The sequence below is a fragment of the Ipomoea nil genome, unplaced genomic scaffold (assembly GCF_001879475.1).
Source record: "Ipomoea nil cultivar Tokyo-kokei standard unplaced genomic scaffold, Asagao_1.1 scaffold1576, whole genome shotgun sequence".
Classification (NCBI taxonomy): Eukaryota; Viridiplantae; Streptophyta; class Magnoliopsida; order Solanales; family Convolvulaceae; genus Ipomoea; species Ipomoea nil.
Window position 1 is genome coordinate 3,375,001 of NW_017618004.1, and position 23,628 is coordinate 3,398,628.

A 23,628-nucleotide genomic window follows, 5' to 3' on the forward strand; every position below is an offset into this window, starting at 1 on the left:
TAGAACTCGGCCATTTCTCTCCAGCAATTATACCGTGGACAGCGGTCCACAAAACTTTGTGAGCTATGGTCCAAAACGACAAACACTATAATGTATCTAATTTGACACTGTTTCATTTATTATTTTTATTATATTATCAAATAAAACTGCAATTGAATTAAAATGAAATTATAGTTATATTGAAATTAAACTATAGTGTATACAAAATAAAACTGAATAACAAATTTACATATTTGAATGTATATTGTTCAGCGAAACTGTAGTTATATTAAAATAATACTGTAATTGTGTTGAAATGAAACTGCAGTGCATATTTCATGTCTGGACCACAATCCAGTGTGAACCGCGGATCACAGTATAATTTGCCATTTCTCTCTGAGTGGCAATTAAGTTGTCCATCATTACTTTTTTATTGAAACATATCTCTAGAAAATTTAACTCCTTTCTATTTAGATGCTAGTATTTATATACTCGATGTGTAACGTGCCCAACATTGATGTATAATGTTAAAAGGAAATACTATTTAGACTATCAATATTAATACTCAAAAATAATGTTTTTTACGTTTATATAATGTTTATATAACATTGAAGCATAATGTTAAAAAGAAACATAAAACTTTTTAATCCCTCATTCAAAAACTTAATTAGTTTTTACGTTTATATAAAGAAAGATTTAATTATTATGGAGTAATTTTTTTTATTGCATATACTAGTATTTTATATGTGTGATGCACAAAGGCTATGTTTGACAAACATAATTGAAATGTTATAAGCTAGAAACTGAAAACTGAAGAGTTGTTAGCCTTTGATAAGCTGATAAATGTAAGAATACTAAAAAAGACATCTTTATAAAATTTACTTACTTTTAAATTTAAATAGGTTTCTTTACCTATTAAAATTTAACATTTTGAAATTAAATTATTAGCATAATCATGATCTAGCATCCTATAAAAAGTCAGAACTTTGAGGAGTTGCTGGGTGGTGAAGAGTTGTAGAAGATGATGAATAAAAACATAGGAGACAAGAAAAGGCCAAAAGAGTTTTAATTGAAATGGGTAAAGGATGTCATTTATTTAAATAATAAGAACAAATATAGAAAAAAAAAAAAGTTAGAAAACTACTAACTTATTTTTGAAATGCTACATTTTTAAAATATAAGCTTTTATTTACAAAGCTTATAGTTTATTAGTTGTTTAAAATAAGTTATAAACTCATAAATAAGTTCTATCAAACAGAACCAAAAATATATATTTAACATTAATACTCAAAAATATTAATACGGTACTTAACTACATCATTATCATTCAGAATTTGAGTTAAATGTAAATAAAATAACTCGGGTCCCTCCCCACTTATACAAATTCTTCCAAAGGCTGAACCCCAACCCTAAGGGGCCCCCACACCCCGGCCCGACAGAGCATTTGGGAGGATGTAAATCATGGTGACTCAACTGAACATGAACCACAGAGGCTAAACCAGTGCTCACTACGCACAAGGAGCCCCCCTCACTTTGAGAGGGAACATGAACCACAGAGGCTAAACCGGTTCTCACTGCGCAACTGAACATGAACCACATGAACCACAGAGGCTAAACCGATGCCGGTGCTCACTACGCACAAGGAGCCCCCCTCACTTTGAGAGGGAACATGAACCACAGAGGCTAAACCGGTGCTCACTACACACAAGGAGCCCTGAACCACAGAGGCTAGACCGGTGCTCACTGCGCAACTGAACATGAACCACAGAGGCTAAACCGGTGCTCACTACGCACAAGGAGCCCCCCTCACTTTGAGAGGGAACATGAACCACAGAGGCTAAACCGGTGCTCACTGCGCACAAGGAGCCGCCCTCACTGGTCATTCTTCCAAAGTTTCACATCTATGACCAGTTGAGCTACCCATGCGGGCACCCCACTTTTACTAATAATCTCACAGAATGTTGTTTTATTTTTACTAACAAAATATATGTTTCATTTTTTAAGTTCATCAGGTCTCCTGAGTCCTGACTTATTCACTGCACACCTTCATATAATGGTTGTGAATTTTCCTTGTCCGACAAAAAAATATATGATGTCTCAACAAGTATAATTCTTGTTATAATTATTATATTATATTATTAACAATAACAACTATGATTCATTTTGTCTATTTTAATAAGTAAAAAAATCAAAATCATAAAATGAAAAGTTGAACATAAATTCATAAGTTGTTGAACATATATAACTTTTTCTTGTTAGATAATACATTTGTAGATATACAATGAAATGTCATTTTCCTATAATTTGGAGAATACTTAGAAATTAGAAGGAAAATATGCTAACCGTAAGACAAAGCCATAAGCCCATAATGAGTCATGCAGTGCATTCTTGTTTACAATACTGAAAATTATGAAATTTCTGACCACCTGAAAGTGATCTTAAATTAAGTTGAAAGTCTTGTTCCGATCATTTTTAGTATCCTGAAAAAACTTTGTTGCTATTTCTGATCACTGGATTTGATTTAAGATCACTTTCAGGTGGCCGAAAATTTCATAATTTTCAGAAGTGTTATGTTAAAAAAAAAAAAAAAAAAAAAAAAAAAAAAACACCATTTTTCTGTCAATTGCTAGCTCCTAGCCGCCGACTAAAACTTATTTGTTCCGACATTCGTTCCTTAACAATTTTGCTCGAATAAACCTCGCCGGAGTAAATCTCAGGCGAGTGAGCCACACATCGGGAAGAACGAGGTACCATGTAAAGCCATGCGGAGGTGCAAACAATGGCCAATATTTTGCCCCAAAACACCAACGCCATCAACGAAAGAACAATAAAGCACATCATCACGTTTGAATTATGGTAACGTTTCGTCGTCATCGTCGTCGTCCTCATCATCACGGTTCTCGCCGGTTTCAGAGAAAACGGTTCCTTCGCCGCCGCCGAGGGTCTCGGCGGTTTTAGAACGAGATGTCCCCTGAAAGAAGCCTCTTCGTTTACGCTTGAATGTCTCGGCGCTATGAAATTAGTGAGTGGCCGCGGCGATGGAAACTTTCTCTCCGAGACTGACCTTGAAGATTTACGAGAAGTTGACGCCGCCGTAGATGACGAAAACCGCGACGCCGTGTCCGAGGAATCGCTAGAATTGCCCCCCAGAGATTCATCTGTGCCCCATGTTTCCTTAGACAATCTTTTTTCCCTCCTCGTCTTATGATATGTTTCCGGCGACGATTCGCAACTTGTCGTCGATGGTATATAGGTTGATGGAGACGACGACCCTTTCTTCCGAAACTTCCTCATCTGCAAATTAAAAAACAACAAAAAAAAAAAAAAAAAAAAAAAGGGAAATATAACGTTCTCAAATTAAAGAACACAAAACGTTAAATTATTTAATTCTGCAACTGGTGAGACTCAATCCTGGTCATTCTTCTAAAGTTTCACCTCTATGACCAGTTGAGCTACTAAAATTGTTTAATTACATTAGTGAATGAATGCATAATTTTTTTTTTTTTTAAATTACCAGTGATTTTTCGAACAAGATGGATTTGATGACGCGAGAAAAACTTCTACCAGATTTCTCCCGGCTTTCTTTCGCGAAGCCTCCATCCGACGACTCATATTTCCGGTCATCGAAGGGCGATGAAATATTGAGAAATCCGGCGATAACGTCACCGCCGCAGCCCGACCCTAAAGAGCAATCATCCGTTTTGGTGCCGTCGACACCGGACCGTTTAGATTTACCGGGGACAAAAGTTCCAACTAACGGTTCAAGACACTTGAAAAGCCTTCTTCTCCCTTTGGTCTTCATCACCTAGCCCCGGCGCCGGCCACAATCACACCCAGAAAGATCGATCGATCGGATCTCCTAAAATAAACTAAATGTATTCATGTGAGAGACGACGGAGTGTGGGGTGGGTGGTATGGGTGCGGTCGGTCTGCGAACGATCGAGAAACCGAATGGAGGGACGTGACGGCATGGCAATGGAGGTTATGCCATCAATATTTATGTTGGAAACATGGACTTTAATGGCGTTTCGATAACAACGGCCGCCTTTGACGCTGTCGACGACCATTATGTCTTTCTTTATTCCTTCATTTACTATTCTATAATAATAATTCTTGAATTTCATTTTTTACTCTTTCAAAAATACAATTTCCACTAAATTTTTATGGTAAATATGTTTTACTGAATGCTATAATAATTTCATTAGTTTAACGTATCCTACCTCAAGTTAATTACATAAAAACTAATTAATGACTAGTAAAAAAGTATTCAAAATATTTTATAAGTTGGGAAAATTAATATTGAAATAGCTAGTATAAGGGTATGTTTGAAGACACATAAAATATTTTCTTGAAAATGATTTTCAAAAAATAATTTCTTTTTTGAAAATTATTTTAAATTTTTAGTGTTTAACTGAAATGCATAATATTTTTTTATTAATTTTCTCATTTTTTAAAACATGAATATAAATATTTTACAAAGTTATTTCTTATAAAATACAAATTAGTTTATTATGATAATAATAATTATTATTATTTATTTTAAATTAAAAATTATAATGTTTATAAACATTAATAATAATTATAATAAAAAGATGTAAATAAAATATTTTTAAGTTGTAACTTATTATAATAAAAATAAATACATAAGTTGATAAATATAATAATTATGAACTTAAAGTTGAAAAAAAAAATTATTTAGATGTAGGTTGGGCAAGTCAAGATTTTATTGTTTGGCTCAGATAGATCGAAATGACTCATTTTTAATCAATATTAATAAATTTAATAACTTTGAACTTAAAAGAAAAAAAAAAAAGGAGAATTCTTTTAAAATACATTTTGGGTTGTAGGTTGGAACAAAAATTTTATTATTTGGTCCAACTCATTATAATATATATATATATATATATATATATATATATATATATATATATATATATATTGAAAACCATTCTAATCTATATTTTAATTAACCATGGATAAATGTAATAAATATAAACTAAATGAATTAAAGAAACAAAAACTTAAATCTTTTAAAATTTTTAATGTTTGGATCAATCTAACCAAATTCAAAACTTTTTAATCCAACTAATCCAATCAAGTTCAAATAATAACAAAATATATGGTAGACCAACATCCCCATTTCACACCACTTAGAGGGGGAGGAAGAGAGAATTGTGCCTAAAATATGAGTTTCGAAATTGTCTTTTGAATAAAATTTTTATTATTAAAGATATTTTAGGTTAAAAAAGATCCTTTTTTTTTTTTTTTGTGACCAAAATAAGTATTTTTTATTGTCTTCATTTTTCGTCAGTAGCCAACAAAAATATAATAAACCATGAAATGAAAGTATTTTCTGAATTTCTAGACAAATCCTAAATATGTATAGAGGGGAGAGACATTCTAATTTTAAATTGAAAAATAGTAATTTTTCCTCATATTTTTTTAATATTTTCTTTTATGATGTGACTTATATTAATAGGATGACATGAATTGACTGGCCCCATTTTTTTAATTAAATGTTTGAAAGAAAAATTTTAAGGAAAATGCATTTCTAGTATTAGGGCTCGTTTGGTTCGCGGAAATTATTTTAAGAGAAGTGGAATTGGAATTTCATGGAAAAACAATTACTAGGAAGATGAATTTCATTGTTTGGTTGGTGGAAAAAGAATTACTGGAAATACTAATTCTATTGTTTGGTTAGATTTGGAATTGTAAGGAATAATGGGTATAAAGACCTATATGCCCCTACAAATTAATAAAAGTAATATAATTAAAAAAGAAAGTAATGGTAAAATAGGCAATCTATTCACTTTTTCTTCCCATTTTCCATGGAAAACAAAATCCTTGGTCTAACCAAGGATTTTGTTTTCCTCAAATTTGAAGAATTCATTTTCCAATGAAAAATGAATTCCATGAACCAAACACTAGAAAACATCATTTTCCTTCACTTTAAGGAAAATGTTTTCATTTTGGAAAACATTTTCCATGAACCAAACATCCCCTTACTCTTTTAAATTATACAGCTAAACAAAGTATTTGGTATTACCAAGACTATGTGGTCTAATGGTATCCGAGTTGGACTTTCATTTGGAAGGTTGTGAGTTTGAGCCTCAGTAGAGGCCTTAGATACTGCAAGGCATTATTCAAATTTATAAACCCCCAAGACCCAATAGCATTCAAAAAAAAAAAATATTTGGTATATTAAATTATACAGGAAAATGCATGCCTAGCGTTACAAGGCATTATTCAAATTTATAAACCCCCAAATAAAAACAAGTGTTTACATGCACACTATATTCAGAAATCAGAATCATGTTGAACCGCCGTGTCTTCATCCTCCTTCTTGAATTGTTTTCCGATCCCAAAATGCGCCATCAGCAGCCTCACAAACGTCAGCAGCTCTCCGCCTTTGGTCAGATACTGAACGTCTCCTCTGCAATGGCAGGCTCCATAGCACAGCATCTCCACCCACACTCTCGCCATCATTTCCCACACGTGATTCTTCTGGGCCACGTCGGGATGATGCGCCGTCGCCGCCGTGGGGTTTTCCGCATCCTCGCCGCCGTCCAGCAGCTCTTTCAGCATCCTGGCGAGCGCGACGGCGTCGCAGAGCAGTGACTTTCTCGGCGGCTCGTAATGCCCCTCGAAATTACGCTTCGTCTCTTCTTCTACCAAGAATTGGCACACTTCTTTCCTGGCTTCGAACTCCTTCTTCTTCTGCTTCCGTTCCCACTCCGTTATCTCCATCCTCGTCTCCGCGTTGTCAAGATTCACGTTCTGGGGAAGCATCTTTTTCATCTCCTTCCAAACGGAGTTTATTTGGTACTCTGGGTACCTGTAAAAGGATTTTATTTGTTTCAGTTCTTCCTTTTTCTTCTCAATTTCTTCCCTTCTCTTCTTCTTCCGCTCCCACTCCGGCATCTGGTCGGAGTCTATCTTTTTCATTCTGATGTATTGTCTGAGATGGAGATGGGTGTCTCTAACCTCTTGCCAACATATGTCTCTGAATCTCATCCCCACGTTTCCCGGCACCGCCGACGTTATTTTCCCCTCCATCATCAAAAGGTAGGCTAAATATTCCGACACTTTTCTGCAAATCTCCACGTTGGGATCGAGTTCCTCTTTCTGCGCCGTGAAATAGCAGATCTCGGTGGCGATGTGCCACATCAGCACGACATTATCGTACTGCGCGCCGGCGATTTTCGGCCGGAGTTTTTCTCGGCACAGCGGGCAATCCTCCAGGACGCTTTCGCCTCTATAGGAATACATCTCCTCCGCCGTCTCGTCCGTGTCTGCACGCGCCGCCTTCTTCTTTATCTCGTCGAAAATCATGGCCTTCAACTTCTCATCCACTCGATCGGTTTTGGTGTTCTTGGAAGCTTCCATTCTCTCTGTGAGCCCGAAGAACTCGAAGATCTTTCGGGAGATTTTCCATTGTTGCTTCAACGAGTGCTTGATCAAACTGTACTGCTGGATCTCCTCCGACCACCGCATTTCCGCCGATATCCACCGTCTCACCTTGTTAACAATTTTTGCTCCTCTCTTTCTCGCTTTCAATCTCCATTTTTCATTGTTCATCATCAGAGCTATGGTCCAGTCGCAAAAGAAGTGCTTTACCAGAGCTATCAAGTCCAGAACAACCGCAGATCCGACCAGGCAGTAGGTGACTTGAATGTCGTGGTGGCTGACGTTGTTTTTGGGGTGGACGATAAATACGATGAGAGTTGATATAATGAGAGCGGCGCAACCGATTCGGAAGACGTAGCCGGCGATGTTCCCCTGAACGGCGATCATCTTGGTGAACATGGCGTCGTACATGAAGTTGAGCTCCACTTGCGTGACCTCGAATGCTTCCTTGTAAGATGGTAGGCGTAAGAAGAAACCCCTGCTCTCTTCACGCAGGGTGAAGCTGAACACATGATCGACGATGACGGCTTTATATTTCCGGTACAACTCGTATCCTTTCGTTAGAATCTTAATGTCCTTCTCGTGCTTGTCGGTTTCGGCGGCTAGTCCTATCTCTTCCTCCTCAAATTGCAGGCGTTCTCTGAGATACGAACGCAGTTTAGCTTCGATTTTAAAATGAGCAAATACCAATTTTGATCCACGAGTATTAATAAAATGATCGTTTTAGTCAAACATGTTTAATTCCTACTAATTTTCTATTATTTTAGTAACAATTTTCAATCATGACTATTATTTTAATGCCAAAATTCATCACGTCAGTCACCTCTCCGTTTAAGACGTGTCAAAATCTAAAGTTTTTAAGGGTATTTTCATTTTTTTTTTAACTTAACATACTAATTTGAGCATGAATAAAGAGATTTAAGTCCTAAGATCAATCTTAATTCGCAATTCTCCTCCTCATTCTACGTTAATTTGAGTAGGAAAATTACGAATTAAGATGGATTATAAGGTTTAAATTTCTTTATTCATCCTCAAATTGAGATCTTAATTTGAAAATGACAAAAATACCCTTCATAATTTCATATTTCAGCATGTCTTAAATGGAGTGACCGACATGATGAATTTTGACACTAAACCAATAGTCCTAGATGAAAATTGGTATCAGATTAAACATTCAAATCAAAACTGTCATTTTGCTAATAATAGTCGTGGGACCAAAATTTATATTTGCTCATTTCAAAATATTGATTTTGGGTTCTAAATTTTAACCGGAAGTGTTGAAACTGAAGTGTGGTGGTCCTACCTGGCACTTCTGCCGTCGACGTTCTGGCGCATGGACTTCCTCATACTGACCGACGAGGCCAGGTTGAGCGAGCGTATGTTTTCGCCGTACTTGATGACACCGGCGGCGAAGGTGAGCAGCGTGGGGATGAGGAATTCATCGTTGGCATGTATCTTAAAACGGTAGAAGACGAAGAGAACGGAGAGAAGTTGGACGATGAGGGTCAAGAGGTAACGGAGCCAGAGGTCGTTGTCTTCTATGGAGAAAGCGGTGATGGTGTCGGGTCCGCCGAGGTGGAGCAAGAGAAATGGCGCCCAGAGAGCGACGACGCTGTTCTGTTGGTTGGCCTCGTCGGTGCCGTAGTTGTTGATGAGGCCGATGGCGAAGGTGGCTACGTAGTGGGAGAGCAGATAAACCAGCCAGAGGATGACCAGGGTGCGAGATTTCTTGCTTCGTTTTCGCAATGGCGCGCAGAAAACCAGAAGGACCTGGAAGGCCAGGCTAGCGATCACGGCGACTTGGACGTTGGAGTCGCCCCAGAAGTTCTTCAGAAACTTCAATATTTCGCCCAATGGAAGTGACGAATTCTTCAGCGAATCAGGCATTTCGATCAACCTAAATAGATGAACATTATTAATTTATACATTTTTAGATGAGACTAGGGAGAAAATAAAGCTTAAGTTACCTGATTAAGTGTCGTTTTAATTTCTTGGATGCTCTGATAGATCTTATTCGATCTTCAAATGCATTGCATGCATGTGTTGAGCTAGTGGTGATCTTTATGTAGAAAAGATGAGAGCATCCATAATCCTTGCTGGACTGGCTTGCTTCTTTAATTAACTGAAACCTTGCTTCCACAATTAATATACGTTATATTCTCTCCCATCACTCGCTCACGCCATGCCCTTATTCTCTTTTTACTCTTCCACCAGGTGTTTCACGATTCACCAACCTGGTTAATTAATGTTGTGTCTAAATGGGCTGGGCAATAAAATGAGAGAAAATTTCTTGATGTGAATCTGGGTGAATTCTTGACTCGCAATAGGCAACCCTTACTGATTGGAGAGACAAACTTATAATTTTGTGGTTACTAACAATTAAGCAAGAGGTTGCTTGCAATTTTTTATTACTTTGCCTAACTTTACTTGATTAATTTTGAGTAATGTCAGTCTATATATATCATGGGTAAGTAATAAATAGTAAACAATTGTTTCACTTTTATATGTATCACTAGATAAATATTTTTTATAAAAACTTAGAAAAAAGAGATGGAAGCTAGGATAAGTTTAATTTTCTTGTTAGTGTATTTTAATTTGAAAATGGAGATTGAAGAACTTATTTATTTGATCCTTATATTTTTCACAGATTAAAGAAAAAACATATTTGGTCAAATTACTTCCCCTATTTTTGCTTTGTAATCTTTGCTTAATTACATTTTTCCCCATTCAAATACTAGAAAAAGAAAAAAAAAGAAATATTACAAATATTTACCATATTTCAACTCATCTAATTGATCTAAACCTAGCCTAAATCAGACCAAATCCCAAAAACAAAACAAAACAAAAGATATATAGTGATTTGGGATTAGGTTTTACACCAAACAAAGGTATAGGCGTAAGAGCATTACCTTAGTTGATTTTTGTTGTTTTTTTTGGGCCATTAGTGAGGTGGAAGCGAAAGAGAAAGATGAGAGAAAATGTTTGAGCTTCTCATGCAATAACCTAGATTTTCATCTTTACATTGTGCTCTACCAAATATGAAAAAAGTATTGTTGGTTTGCGTGTGGCGCAACAAAAGCGCCTAATCGGGCGCGTGCACTCCACGCGCTTGCTGGGCGCGTTATTTCATTTCTTTTTCCTTCTTTCCCTTCTCTTCCATATTCTATTTCCTACCTATTTCTGCAAAAAACAAATAAAATCCCAAAGACAAATTATTCTGTAGACCCGGGTCCACCTTGCAAGGTTGACTCAGGTCCAAATGTTCACAATTTACTTTTTAAAAATTCACAATTTGTATACTACGAACACACAATGTTAACATATATGTAATTGATTACTTTTTTACATTCACAAGTTCCTTTCAATATTTAATGCATTCACACAATATTAACATATTAGGATTTAAATATTTAATGACCCTGTATTATATTCACAAATTTCCTTCTACAGTTGTTATGTATTTTGACTTAAAAACACAATTTATATTCTAAAATTTCACAATTTCAATACTAAAAACACACAATTATAGTCGTTTAGGACCAGTGTCTACTTTACAAAGTGGACCCTGATCCATCGTATAACAACTCAATCTCAATCTAATGGGCTTGCTCTAATAGATATGAAAACTCACAACTACAATGACAGGGTTTCAGTCCAACAATGTCTTTTTCTTCCTTCTAGAATGTTGGCCCAAAACGGCAAAGCCCAATGGTATCCTACTTGGCAAATTATGCTGTCCAACCGTGTCCATCTTGCAAGGTAGATACGGTTCCAAACTGTTCATAATTATGTTGAATATATAATTAAAATTATGAACATATAGTTCTATAGTTATGAATATAGAGTTGTGAATATAATTATAAACATATAATTTTGTAATTATAAATATAAAGCTTCAATAATTGTAAATATGAAGTTTAAAAATTATTAATATATAGCTTTATAATTATGAACATAAAGTTCAATAATTATGAACATAAAATTCTATAATTGTGAATATAGAGTTCAATAATTATAAATATATAATTTTATAATTATGAGCATATATAAAATTGTGTTTACCTTGCAATGTGAACACGATTCCACAGCATAACGATTGTATCCTACTTGGAACCGTGTTTGGTGAATATCCCATGTTCTTTTTGACCTGGTAAAGAATGAGAATGAATATTCAATTCAGTTATCATGAAAGCCACCATCAGTCAAACGGATAATATTGGGTTACAAACTTTATCATTTTCAAATTTAATTGCTTTGTGGAGCCGATAATATAAATAATTAAATATCAATAATATATACACGTGTCATAAACTATTTTAAATGGCATACAATTTAGAATTTGCTTAACAAAAGATGCCTAAATATAATTTTTTAAATTTCAACCGTCTACAAATTAAAATAAAAATGTTACTTTAATTATCTAATTAATATTAAGTTGTACTCCGTATATAATAAAGTGATGGATATTTATATTCGATATAAACTGATAAGACTAATTCATTTAAAAAAAATATTTTCATGTACTTCTAATTCATTTTATATTGTAGCCGCTAACACTAAACAATTAATTTGTTAAATACTTTCTTACAAATCACTAAGTGCATGTTTCGTTGGTTGTAATTGTATTTCTTTTCAAGCCTAAATTTTTGACATGATAAATTACAGTGTTTTGTTGGAGGGAATGGTAATTCTACGGAACTGCAATCTCCTCATTTTGTTGAATTGTAATTCATGTACCTCTCTATTGGGAATTCCAATTCAGTGATAGATAGGAAAGTGAACAATGAGAATTACTATATTGCCCTGGATTATAATAATAATTATTATTATTATAATATTATTATTACACAATGACATTTTAATCTTTATACCACTTCTTCCCTTCTCATCCTCAATAATTCAATTTCTCCTTACTAAACAATGTAATTTAAATTCCTATTTGATTCCCACCGAATTACAATTCATCCCCTCACCCCCTCCTAATTAAGTCCTTTATTCAAACCAAACGCCTTGTTATGATACAAAATCAATCACAGTTAGTGCCTTAACTTTTAAAATTTTGTTATATTTAATGAAATATAAAATTTATTTTAGATGGCTAACAATATCAAAAAACAAAAAACAAAAAACAAAAAAAAAAAAAAACTCCTTATTTTTGAAAAAACATTGAAACTTTTATTTTTATTTTTTAATAATATAAGTGTTGGTTTTATGGTTTTTGGGTCCAAGAATGTCCAACACAACCGTGGTTCGTTGATTCACCGATAAAATAGAAACTACTAAAAGAGAGGCAACTAGGAACTTTGCTTGTAATTTGTAGGATAGCCTGTACATATTTTTATAGGAATAGTGCTACTTTGATACATAGTGATGGGGTATGCTTCTTATGGTATAAGAGTGGTAGAGTGTTCTCATGTGTGATGAATGAATAATGTCTCTTCTAGCAGGGAAGAGAGATGAAGTCTCCTCTTGTGGTAAAATGAAATCTTCTTGGGAGAGTGGTGTATGAAGAGTGTTTGGGAGAATGAATAATATGTGGTCTTCTAGTATGGGGAAAGGTCTTTCTGTGTAGAAGAATGATGTCCCCCTACTTCTTCACCCTTCCTTGGTTTTATAGCTCCAGTCTCCCGTTTGTAGCCGTGGGGTAGGATTAATATGATTTTATGAGTAGATAATTAGGGGGTTATGGGTATTAAGTTGGGTGGTATGTAAATAGGAAATTAATTGGTGGTTTAGTGGAATTTATTGGTGGTTTTATAGCTCCAGTCTCCCATTTATGCTAGGTCTTTATTGATAATAAAGGGAAATTTAATGGGTAATGAAGGGTAATAATTAGGTAACTTAATTGACCGGGTTTGAGTGATTCAATCGGGACTAGGCGATCCAATTGAGTCTAAATATCAAATATCCATCAATAGATTTTTTAGCTTTAGTGGATTATATCCTAAACTCCATAAACTCGCCTTTCAATCCACAAAAAAATAATTAATCAGTTAAGTCAATATAACTTCGAGATTCAACACTTAAATATACGTTTCTATGCACAAAAAATATAATACAAACCTTTAATTTCATTGAACTAAATTTAGATTAGAAAACATCTCTAAATTAAAGACCTCTTTCTTTGCTTTAAAAAAAAAAAAAAGACCTTTTTTTTGTTTCTATTTATAAAAAAATGAAAATCTTTTCTAAGTTTCTGAGTAGACCCTACGGCATACACTTTTACGTTGGGGGATTTATTTGTTTCGGAACAGTGGCGCGTTTTTTGAAAGTCTCATGAAACAGTTAACTAGGCCCCACAACGGAATCATGATCATTAGGCGAAAATTTCATGGTCGTGTAGCCACCGTTGGATTTCCCATTAGAGCCCCGCGAAACTTCTTCTCCGTCGTTAATTTCTGGCGGAAAAAACCTACCAACTTGTCATCTTCCTCTTAAACCCCCTAAAGGCTTCCAATTTCTCGGACGCGTTTCCTCCTTTTCTGTTATTTATTATATTTTTCTACGTCGCTATATCTTCGCGTTTAATGGCACGCGGATTTTGATAATTCATTCTTCTTCAATAAAGAGTTAACTTTTTCAAAATTATCCGCCTAATAATATATATAATATCTCTTCTGGTATAGATAAACACAATTACAAGTGCGCACTATATTACATGTTTGGTAAGAGAGGAAGTTGAAGTTGAAGTTGAAGTTGAACATCTTCATTGTTGAAACTCTGATTGCATTTTATACCAGTGCACGGAATCTGCGTTTGGCAGCGAGGAAGTTGGGCTGAATATCCGCAGGCCTTTACCGAATTGCAACTGAAATTCTCAGCATATAGGGAAGAATTTCTCGGCAGGTAAAGTATCTAATTTTTATTTTTTAAAATTTCTTCTTCAATGTGCCGCGTGTACAGTAAGTAAGGGGAAAGAATAAATATGCCTAGTTGATGTGGAGTTTCTGAATTCTGAACAAAGTTTCTGTGAATAATATTATGCGAAGATTGGCGAGAAGATCGCGGTCCATAGTGAACGATTTGGAGATGTCCTTTCGCAATTTCTTCCATAAACGGTGATGAGCTTATTAGAACGCCAACGGTTTTGTTTTAGGGAGGGGATGGATTTCCTGCTTTTTTGTTTACTTTTCGATTGAAACTCTGGATGATAGTAATTACGTTACTATTTGGCTTCAGCTAGAGTAAAAATATGCGAATTTCATTTTGTACAGATTGCTTCTCTGTTGAGCTGTTTTAGTTCTTTTTAGTTGATTCATTCGTGAAGTTGAGAATTGGTATTTATCCGTGGAATACTTTTGAGTTAAATTGGCTCACATTTATGATATTTGCTTGTGGAGTAAGGATGACTTGGGAGCTACTGGCTACATAGAACTGAATTTCAGTGTTTAATGTAAATTTTGATTAAACCTTGCAGCAACAGTGCAGCTGTGAGCGGCATGGAAGCTGAGAAGGTTTTGATGGATTACTACATTCCCGATTACATACTTTTGCCCGGAATAGAAGCAACGGTGGATCATGACTTACCTGCTTGTCCTATCATAGTGTTTATCAATTCTAGAAGTGGTGGGCAGCTTGGTGGTGAACTTCTGTTGACATATCGTACTCTTCTCAACCAAAATCAGGTCCATTTATTTTCTTTTGTGTTTGTGACTCCTGTTTTCTGTTAAATGTGTAAAAAATTCAGGAATTAATTTATTGACTATAATAAACCGTGACAATGTGTGTGGATTCCTGAAAGCTTTAGCAAACTAATTTTTTTTTCCAGGTTTATGACTTGCGAGAATGGGCTCCTGACAAGGTGCTACACCAGCTTTACTCCAACTTGGAAAAGCATAAGCAAAATGGAGATAGCTTGTCTTTGGAAATTGAGAAAAGACTGAGAATCATTGTGAGTCCAGTCATTAGTTTGCTGGTCCTTATGACTTGTTCTGTTCTGTGTATCTTATATAGAGTTGGTAAAATAGGTTGCAGGCGGGGATGGAACAGCTGGCTGGCTTCTTGGAGTGGTTTCAGATCTTAAACTAGCCCGCCCACCACCAATTGCTACAGTACCTTTGGGAACAGGAAATAATCTCCCATTTTCATTTGGTTGGGTAAGATTTTGTCTGTTGCTTTCATTATACGCTTCTTTATCTTTGAATGTGCTTGCAGATTCTAGAGAATAGTCATTTATCAGTGGTAACATTGTACCTGTATAAAGCTTGTTTATACTTCACAGGGGAAAAAAAATCCTGGTACAGACTGCAGTTCTGTGAAGGCCTTCTTGGATCAAGTAAGGAATGCAAAAGAGATGAGAGTTGACAGGTAAAATGTTTTATTCTCTAGGGGAACGAATAGACAACTGTTGAACATATGTCAATTATTGACAGTTCAAATTGGTTTTGGGGGATAACAGTCAAATGTTTTAGCTGAGATGAGATAGTAAAATTTGTCTCACCAGACTTATCGATATCTTCCTTTGTGGTTCAAACTGAAATTTCCTGAATTGGGATTACATAATTGTCTTCTTGTTTCAGCTGGCATATTCTTATGCGAATGAGGGCTCCTACTGAAGGTTCTTGTGACCCTATTGCCCCTCTTGAGCTTCCACATTCAATGCATGCGTTTAAGCGGGTGTCTCAAACAGATGCTTTAAATGAGGTAACAAGTTTGTGTCCTCTTAGAGCTTTCTTCTTATGGCACTAATTTGAATAGCTGTAAATATAAATTTGAGCTAAATGCAAATAAAATGTTTTTAATAGTACTTAATTACAGTTCCTATGATCTTTTCTTCTAGAGACTCAAATATAGCACTTTTAAATGATCATGGCTCAGTCTGCAGAAAGAGATGTTTAACTCAATATCTTAATATGTCATCTTTTAAGATCTTGGCTGCGTAGCTTTAGAAATAACTGAAACTGAAGCTTATACTAAGGTCAAATGAAGAAAGGGAAACTAATATGATAGCTGAATGCAGGCATTATTTTGACCTGCCATGCTTGAATTTCCTTCATCATTCTCTATTAATGCATATTCTACTTGTTTTTAGGATGGTTACCACACATTTCGAGGAGGATTCTGGAACTACTTCAGTATGGGTAAGTTTATAATCTTCCTCTACTTTACTCTGGTAAATCGTAGAATCTACACAATATCCACAATTTTTGTTGCTACGCTGTTTAGATATGTCACAGTCACCCCTATCTAAAAGTGAGCTCTTCCCATGTATTGAAAACACCAATGTCTTATACCTATAATTAACTTCAAGTCAGACTGCCAGTAAACAACTTTACTAGGCCTTTATCAGTATCCTGTGCATGGAGCTCGCGAGATACTTTTCATTTTCATTTTATCTTGTGTTTTCTTGATTTTCATATGTTAACTGTGCAGGGATGGATGCACAAGTTTCTTATGCATTTCACAGAGAGAGAAAGCTACATCCAGAAAAATTCAAAAACCAATTAGTTAATCAGGTGCTCAACTGCCCATTGCTCTTTCAAAATGATTCAAGTTTCATAATGATAATTAAAGCTTATATCACTGATGTATTTGAGTTTCTTCAGAATTTCCTTTGTACTGATTTTTCTCCCTCTATTTCAATTAGACTACCTATGCAAAGCTTGGCTGTACTCAAGGATGGTTTTGGGCTTCTCTTACACATCCATCTTCAAAGTTAGTGTCTTTATGTGGAATAATAAACTGTTTTTGTTACAATATGCATTCCCTTGTCATTCCTTGAACACTATACTATTATCTGTTCATCAATTCATACTGGAGATAATTAATGGGCTTATGCTATGGCAGTATTGTTTTCTTCATTGGATTTTATTCTAAGCATAAGATGTTGATGCTGTGAACCAATACCACATCAACTCTAATAGGGATATATAAAAATTGCATCTTTAGTGCATAATATTTCCTTTTTAATTATTTGCCATGGTCTCATGTAGATATTACCTGTGGAAGAAGACATTGACGTCTCTTTCCAATACATTAATCATGTGTAGTTGCAATTTGATGATGATTGTTTCTTTTTCCTTAATTGTCAATGTTAACACATTACTGTTGGGTTGTCATTGGCAGAAACATTGCACAGCTGGCTAAGGTTAAAATTATGAAAGCAACAGGTGAATGGATTGAACTCGAAATACCTAAAAGGTAATGCATATGGTGATTTCTGGCAGTTAATAAACAAGCATCCAGCACATTTTAAGAGTTGAATTTAATATATGAATTATGAAATACATCATACACATTTTGGGGAGGTTTTCTTACTAAGGGTGTTAAAAATAATGTGTGCAGCATCAGGTCTATTGTCTGCCTCAACCTCCCCAGCTTTTCTGGTGGACTCAATCCTTGGGGAACTCCCAATAAGAAAAAGCTCCATGAGGTTAGTTTTGGTTATAATAAATGCATATCTACAATATATAGTTATGTGTATTTCTTTGAATTAACATTGTGAATGGATATTTAAACAGAGGGACTTGACTCCTCCCTATGTTGATGATGGTCTGATTGAGGTTGTTGGCTTTCGGGATGCTTGGCATGGCCTTGTTTTGCTTGCTCCAAAAGGGCATGGGAGACGTCTTGCCCAAGTAAGTTAACTGGGTTGTAATTAAAGATCTAAATCATTCCATGATTTTCAAAGCTACAAAACTTATTATTAGTACATTGCAATGTGATGTGATGTGATTTGGGTTTATATATATGTGTAGGCACACAGAGTCCGGTTTGAGTTCCACAAAGGTGCTACTGACCATACGTTCATGAGGATTGACGGCGAACCATGGAAACAGCCCCTTCCTCTAGACTCAGACACGGTTGTTGTGGAAATTTCTCATTTTGGGCATGCCAACATGCTTGCTGCTCCCAACTGCCGATCTAGAAGTGTTCATGCTCCACACCACACTGTAGATGATGATGGTGATGATGATGATTATGACAGTGATGAAGAGGATGATTTTGAGTCGTCTGAAGAGCGGAGGAAGTTCGGTGCGGCCAACACTTTTCACTATTCGGATAAATTTGATGATGCACAAAACTAAGCTGTCTGGGACCGCTACTGTACTATACAACCCCACTGGCCCACTGTATATAGCATGGTTTCTCATTCTTTTTCACTCGATCTCTTGGATTGATTCCTTTATTCCTTTTGGCCGCGCATCGGAGAAGCAAGATAGAACTGTAACTTTAATTTGCCACGATATGCGGTACGGTTAGGCTCCGTAGGTAGTTAGTAGTACCCATGTTTAGTCTAGTCACTGAAACCTTATGTGTATGACTAAACACTGAAACCTTATGTGTATAAACTGACATGTACTTTCAAATTGTACTCCACACACTAAATCTTAATATAAACACTTGTATTGATATCCATATAAAAAATAATAATAATAAAAAAAAATGATCAGCATCCGTCACCTCAAGTAAAATTTAGTAAAAGTACATATTTCTAAATAAAATTCTGCATCCCACTGTATATTGTAGAAAACAATGTGCGTCCCAAATCAATGGGTGAAACCAGCTGTTTTATACACACTGATTATTTCCTTTCCTTTCCTACTTAAAGAGGCTGCTGCCCCATCCTGCCTCTCTCATCAAACCAAACCTTGGAAAAGTTGTTCATCGGATACGACTCTAATCATTACTCTGAAATTTGATTTACATCACTCACTCGGAAAGGAGAAGAAGAGGAAGAATGAGTTCAGGAAGCAGAGCGTGGATTGTGGCGGCTAGCATGGGAGCTGTGGAGGCCTTGAAAGACCAAGGCTTCGCAAGGTGGAATTACGCTTTGAGGATGATCCAACAACACGCCAAATCCAACGCCGTCAGGTCCTACTCCCAGGCTACGAGGCTGTCTTCTCCCTCCTCCGCGTTGGTCTCCAGCAAGATGAGGGAAGAGAAATTGAAGAAGTCGGAGGAGTGTTTGAGAAGTGTCATGTATTTGAGCTGTTGGGGACCTAATTAATAATTGATCTGTGTTGGGTCCCTGTATAGATATGTGTAATTAGAGATGAATCATATGAATTAATATAGTGATTCTTCTTCAACTCAGCTGTTTCCTGGCATCATATCCGATCCACGCCTAGCTTAGCTTGCCTTTTATGTCATCTTTTCCTTTGCTAATTTTAGGGTTTTCCTAACTGCTCACTTCGTTTCAAATCCAATCTTATTTTAGGTTGGTCATTGGTGTATTCATACGCTTCGAGGGTTAAGTACTTATGTGGAAATTAAGGGAAAATGGCACTTTTTACCCCTAAGTTATATACTTATAGCACTTTTTTCCCCTCAATTATTTAAGTAAGCACATTAGCCTCTTCAATTATTCTAAAAGTGGTGCTTTTTCCCCCTGATCTATTAAATTGACATTTATACCCTTAAAGTAAACATTTTATTTATTTTACTACTCCAACAAATTATTGCTGGTAGGGAATATCCCGACCGACATAAGCTCCACCACGACCGACTTGCCTTTGTCTTTCTCTTATGATCTTTTCAGGTGGCAGGTCGGGCCTTTTCCATGAAGACCCCGGTCGGGAATGGCCGGGAGTTGCCCGAGCGCTGATGTCAACCACCGAGCGGTAGCCCTTCGACGAAAGAGCTGGTACAAGGACGCGAGAGGACGCGTGGCGGCTCTTCATGGCGACAGACAGGGCACCCGGGAAGATGACACGTGGTGGCTACGTGGAAGACATGCCGAGCGGCAGGAATCTTGTCCCCGGCATAGCGGCTATAAATGCCCACAGTAGCTACAGTGTAGAGGACTTTTGGACGATCGATAGGTTGTTGTTAGAGAATCCCGACCGCAGTCAGTCGGTACTCAGAACAACCAAGTAGATTGTACTTAGGGCCTTTCCCGGGATCAATAAAGATTTTACTTGCTTTAATTGGTCTCGTGATATTTTATATTGCTTACGTAGAATTAGCAGTATCATTTTGGCGCCGTCTGTGGGGACCCGTCCAAGAAACCAACGTCTTGACGAGCACCCGATCACCATATCGACATGTATCCGTGGGCACACAACAACTTCGCCGACGACCAGGCGGACGCGGCGAGCTCCTCCGACCACTACGCTACCCAACAGCAGGGTCAGACGATGGACCTCAACCTCAACCTCTCACCACCGCATCCGTCAAATACGTACCCGGCCGCCCAGCAGCCGGTGAATTACATACAGCCGGGATACCCACCACCCGGTCTGCCATACCAGCAGCAGCCGATGATGTATCCCGCTCAGTATCCGTACGCGGTCCCACCTCCACCGTATGGGTACTGGCCAGGCCAACCGATATGCTACACTTCCCCGGTTGGTTATCCACCATATACGCCAGCTTATACAGCTCCAGCCGCCGCCCCTCCAGTACAACCGACCGCACAAGTAGAGCCGCAGCGTCAGTCCACTTCCCGGGCTCGACGCTCGGCTCATTCGCGGTTGGGGTCGGGGGGTGCTGATGCGATGGAGGTACCAGCTCAGGCCGTTCAAGCGGAGGACCCCGAAGAGGTTGCCCGAGCGGTGGCTTTCGATCGTCTCCGACCAGAGATGCGCCAGCGTCTGGGACCCCAAGACCCGAATCGCGGGCAAGAGGACGTACAAATGCAGGAAGCTAGCCACGAGGCTTCATCCGGGTATAGCGGGTCGAGAACTCACCGACGGCGACGCGCTCGGGATACAGCCCAAGCCGCCCAAGCCGCCGAGCTCAACGAAACCCGAGGATTGCTCTACAACCTCCAGGCTGAAGTTGCGCAGCTCAGGAGTGCGTATCCTACAGCACCCCCGGCCGACCGATCGACCCTACACCAGACGCCTTTCACAGCAGCGGTAATGGCTCAGCCTTACCCGCTCGACTTAAAGGTCTCGGGAGAGAAGAGCTACGACGGTCGGACAGATCCTGAGGCTCACGTGAATGATTTTTTCAGCAATATGATGCTGAAGGGCGTTTCAGACGCCGTGATGTGCAGGGCCTTCTACTCAACCCTCACCGGTCGGGCGGCAGAATGGTTCCGAACCCTGCAGCCGGGGTCAATCGACAAATTTGAGACCCTGGCGATCAAGTTTGTACGGAAGTTCATTACTTCCAAAGCGGTGAGGAAGTCCTATATGTACCTCGAAAAGGCCAAGCAGCTCGAAGGGGAAAGCTTGACCGACTTCCTCGTCAAGTGGAAGGCAGCAGTTGGGGAGGTCGAGCCCATGGATGATGCGACCGCCACTCACATGCTTCACATCTCCCTCCGGGCGGGGTATCTTTACCAGGATTTTATCCTCCACCCCCCGACCACATATGAGGAGGCCCTCCGAAGGGTCACTGATTACGCCAACGCAGGTGAGGCGAATGCGGTCAAGCGCTTGCAGGAGGTCGGCTCTTCGTCCCGTAAACCGGCCGGCCGGGCGGAACATCGGTCGGGAGATGACCATCCCCGATCCCGCACCAAGCCTGGCGAGTTTACGGCCTTAAACCGATCCGCGGCGGAGGCTATGCAGTACGCTCAGTCCTGCAATCTCATCAAACTCCCCCATCCCGATCGAGACGGCCCTGACAAGAGTAAGCACTGTGCTTACCATCGATGTGCCGGGCATGACACCGAGGAGTGTACCCACTTGCGCCAATTATTGGAAGATTTGCTCAATTTGGGAAAATTGGACAAGTGTGTGGGAAAGAGAGAAGACAGCAAGAGAAATACCGATCGGAGGGATCACAGACGATCTCATCACCGCTCTGATCGGTCGGGCCAGGACCGAAGAGACGATCGAAGGGACGATCGTCATGACGACCGACGGGACCCTGACCCTCCGTCCGGTAGCCGCCCATCCGGAAAACCTACCATCCACGTCATTTTTGGTGGGCTGGAAGATGCTTCCCGACCGAGGACGAATTGCCCGGTCGCAGTAGTGGATTCCCGAGAGACCGGGAAGAGGCAGAAGATGGAGCCCATAACCTTCACCCTCGAGGACCAACCTACCAGCAGTGATCACGGCATGGAGGCGCTCGTGGTCACAATTGACGTTAAGGGGACGGACGTCCAAAGGGTTATGGTTGACACGGGCAGCAGTGTGAACGTCCTATACTTGGACGTGTTTGAGAAGCTTGGCCTTGACAGGAAGGAGCTGACTCCGGTCGGTGTACCACTGTCAGGATTTACCGGGGCTCTTGTTTACCCCGAGGGAAAAATAACGCTCCCGGTCGAGATCGGCACGCCTCCAAAGTCGATCCAAACGGAGCTGTAATTTGTTGTGGTCAACCTCCACTGCGTCCACAACATTATCTTGGGCCGACCCGCCATTATGAAGATCGGTGGGATAATTTCTATGCCTCACCTATGCATGAAATTCCCCACCCCCAACGGGGTCGGCGTGGTCCGTGGCGATGTCCAATCCGCCCGGAAGTGTTACACCCGAGCGGTCAATAGACGTGACTCCGGTCCGTCTTCCCGGGTGAACACCATAGCCAAGGAGGAGGCTAAGGAACGGAAGGAGCAGCCTGAGCCTTCCGAAGAGATTGAAGAAGTTCCCCTGTCCGAGGACCGCCCGGACAGGAAGATCAAGATTGGCCGAGCCCTCACTCCCGAGCTCCGAGCGGAAGTTCTGGCCGTGCTCCAGGAGTACGCCGATATTTTTGCATGGGGGCCTGAAGACATGCCCGGGATCGATCGGTCGGTCATTTGTCACAAATTGACCGTCGATCCCGCAGCTAAGCCGGTCGTGCAAAAGACACGACACCTCTCCTCCGATCGCCGCGAGTTTGTAAGAGAAGAAGTCAAAAAGATGGCGGCGATCGAGCACATCTGTCCGGTGGTCTATCTTGAGTGGGTGGCAAATATTGTTCTTGTTCCTAAGCCCCCAGCATGGAGGATGTGCATCGACTTTACGGACCTCAACAAAGCCTGTCCGCTCGACCCGTATCCTCTACCGAGCATTCATCAGATGGTCGACGAGACGGCTGGGGCCGAGTTAATGAGCTTCATGGATGCCTTTAAGGGATACCATCAGATCATGATGCACCATGAAGACGAGAGCAAGACAGCCTTCGTGACCCCGGATGGGCTGTATTGTTACCGAGTGATGCCGTTCGGCCTCCGAAACGCAGGAGCGACCTACCAAAGGATGGTCAACATGCTCTTTGCTGATCTGCTGGGCCGAACGATGGAAGCTTACATCGACGATATGTTGGTCAAGAGTCGGGACCGATCCGACCACACTCGGGACCTTCGGGAGTGCTTCCAGATCATGAGGAAGTACCAGTTGCGGCTGAACCCGACCAAGT

General features: G+C 39.0%; 3 protein-coding genes across 4 annotated transcripts; 1 reads left to right on the plus strand and 2 right to left on the minus strand.

The window, feature by feature from the left end:
- Positions 1 to 2,567: 2,567 nt before the first annotated feature.
- LOC109190391 lies at positions 2,568 to 3,945 on the minus strand. The gene is made up of 2 exons (XM_019340857.1): positions 3,494 to 3,945; positions 2,568 to 3,273 (listed from the first exon to the last, which is right to left on the minus strand). The coding sequence occupies exons 1-2, from the start codon at positions 3,779 to 3,781 to the stop codon at positions 2,599 to 2,601; spliced, it is 963 nt and encodes a 320-aa protein (XP_019196402.1). The 5' UTR covers positions 3,782 to 3,945; the 3' UTR covers positions 2,568 to 2,598.
- Positions 3,946 to 6,214: 2,269 nt separating this feature from the next.
- LOC109190268 lies at positions 6,215 to 9,395 on the minus strand. Its single transcript, XM_019340742.1, has 3 exons — positions 9,354 to 9,395; positions 8,690 to 9,283; positions 6,215 to 8,026 (listed from the first exon to the last, which is right to left on the minus strand). Exons 2-3 carry the CDS (start codon positions 9,271 to 9,273, stop codon positions 6,277 to 6,279), a joined length of 2,334 nt encoding a protein of 777 aa, XP_019196287.1. The 5' UTR covers positions 9,274 to 9,283; positions 9,354 to 9,395; the 3' UTR covers positions 6,215 to 6,276.
- Positions 9,396 to 13,854: 4,459 nt separating this feature from the next.
- LOC109190610 (diacylglycerol kinase 5-like) lies at positions 13,855 to 19,425 on the plus strand. Of its 2 annotated transcripts, XM_019341132.1 has the most exons (14): positions 14,004 to 14,232; positions 14,376 to 14,444; positions 14,804 to 15,011; positions 15,155 to 15,277; positions 15,354 to 15,482; positions 15,608 to 15,693; positions 15,906 to 16,029; positions 16,418 to 16,466; positions 16,759 to 16,841; positions 16,973 to 17,040; positions 17,452 to 17,526; positions 17,671 to 17,758; positions 17,847 to 17,963; positions 18,084 to 19,425. In XM_019341132.1, the coding sequence occupies exons 2-14, from the start codon at positions 14,416 to 14,418 to the stop codon at positions 18,411 to 18,413; spliced, it is 1,509 nt and encodes a 502-aa protein (XP_019196677.1). In that variant the 5' UTR covers positions 14,004 to 14,232; positions 14,376 to 14,415; the 3' UTR covers positions 18,414 to 19,425. The 2 variants fall into 2 exon arrangements, with proteins under 2 accessions (XP_019196678.1, XP_019196677.1); XM_019341133.1 differs by lacking the exon at positions 14,376 to 14,444 and having other exon boundaries at positions 13,855 to 14,232.
- The last annotated feature ends 4,203 nt before the right edge of the window (positions 19,426 to 23,628 follow it).

Excerpts from the sequence above, each read along its gene's own strand:
- LOC109190268 (XM_019340742.1), bottom strand. The coding sequence starts at position 9,273 with ATGCCTGATTCGCTGAAGAATTCGTCACTTCCATTGGGCGAAATATTG. Across the intron at positions 8,027-8,689 it reads GTCGACGGCAGAAGTGCCAG|AGAACGCCTGCAATTTGAGG; the intron begins GTAGGACCACCA and ends TTCGTATCTCAG.
- LOC109190391 (XM_019340857.1), bottom strand. The coding sequence starts at position 3,781 with ATGAAGACCAAAGGGAGAAGAAGGCTTTTCAAGTGTCTTGAACCGTTA. Across the intron at positions 3,274-3,493 it reads TCTTGTTCGAAAAATCACTG|ATGAGGAAGTTTCGGAAGAA; the intron begins GTAATTTAAAAA and ends TTTAATTTGCAG.
- LOC109190610 (XM_019341132.1), top strand. The coding sequence starts at position 14,416 with ATGTCCTTTCGCAATTTCTTCCATAAACG. Across the intron at positions 15,278-15,353 it reads AGAAAAGACTGAGAATCATT|GTTGCAGGCGGGGATGGAAC; the intron begins GTGAGTCCAGTC and ends TTGGTAAAATAG. Across the intron at positions 16,030-16,417 it reads AAACAGATGCTTTAAATGAG|GATGGTTACCACACATTTCG; the intron begins GTAACAAGTTTG and ends ACTTGTTTTTAG.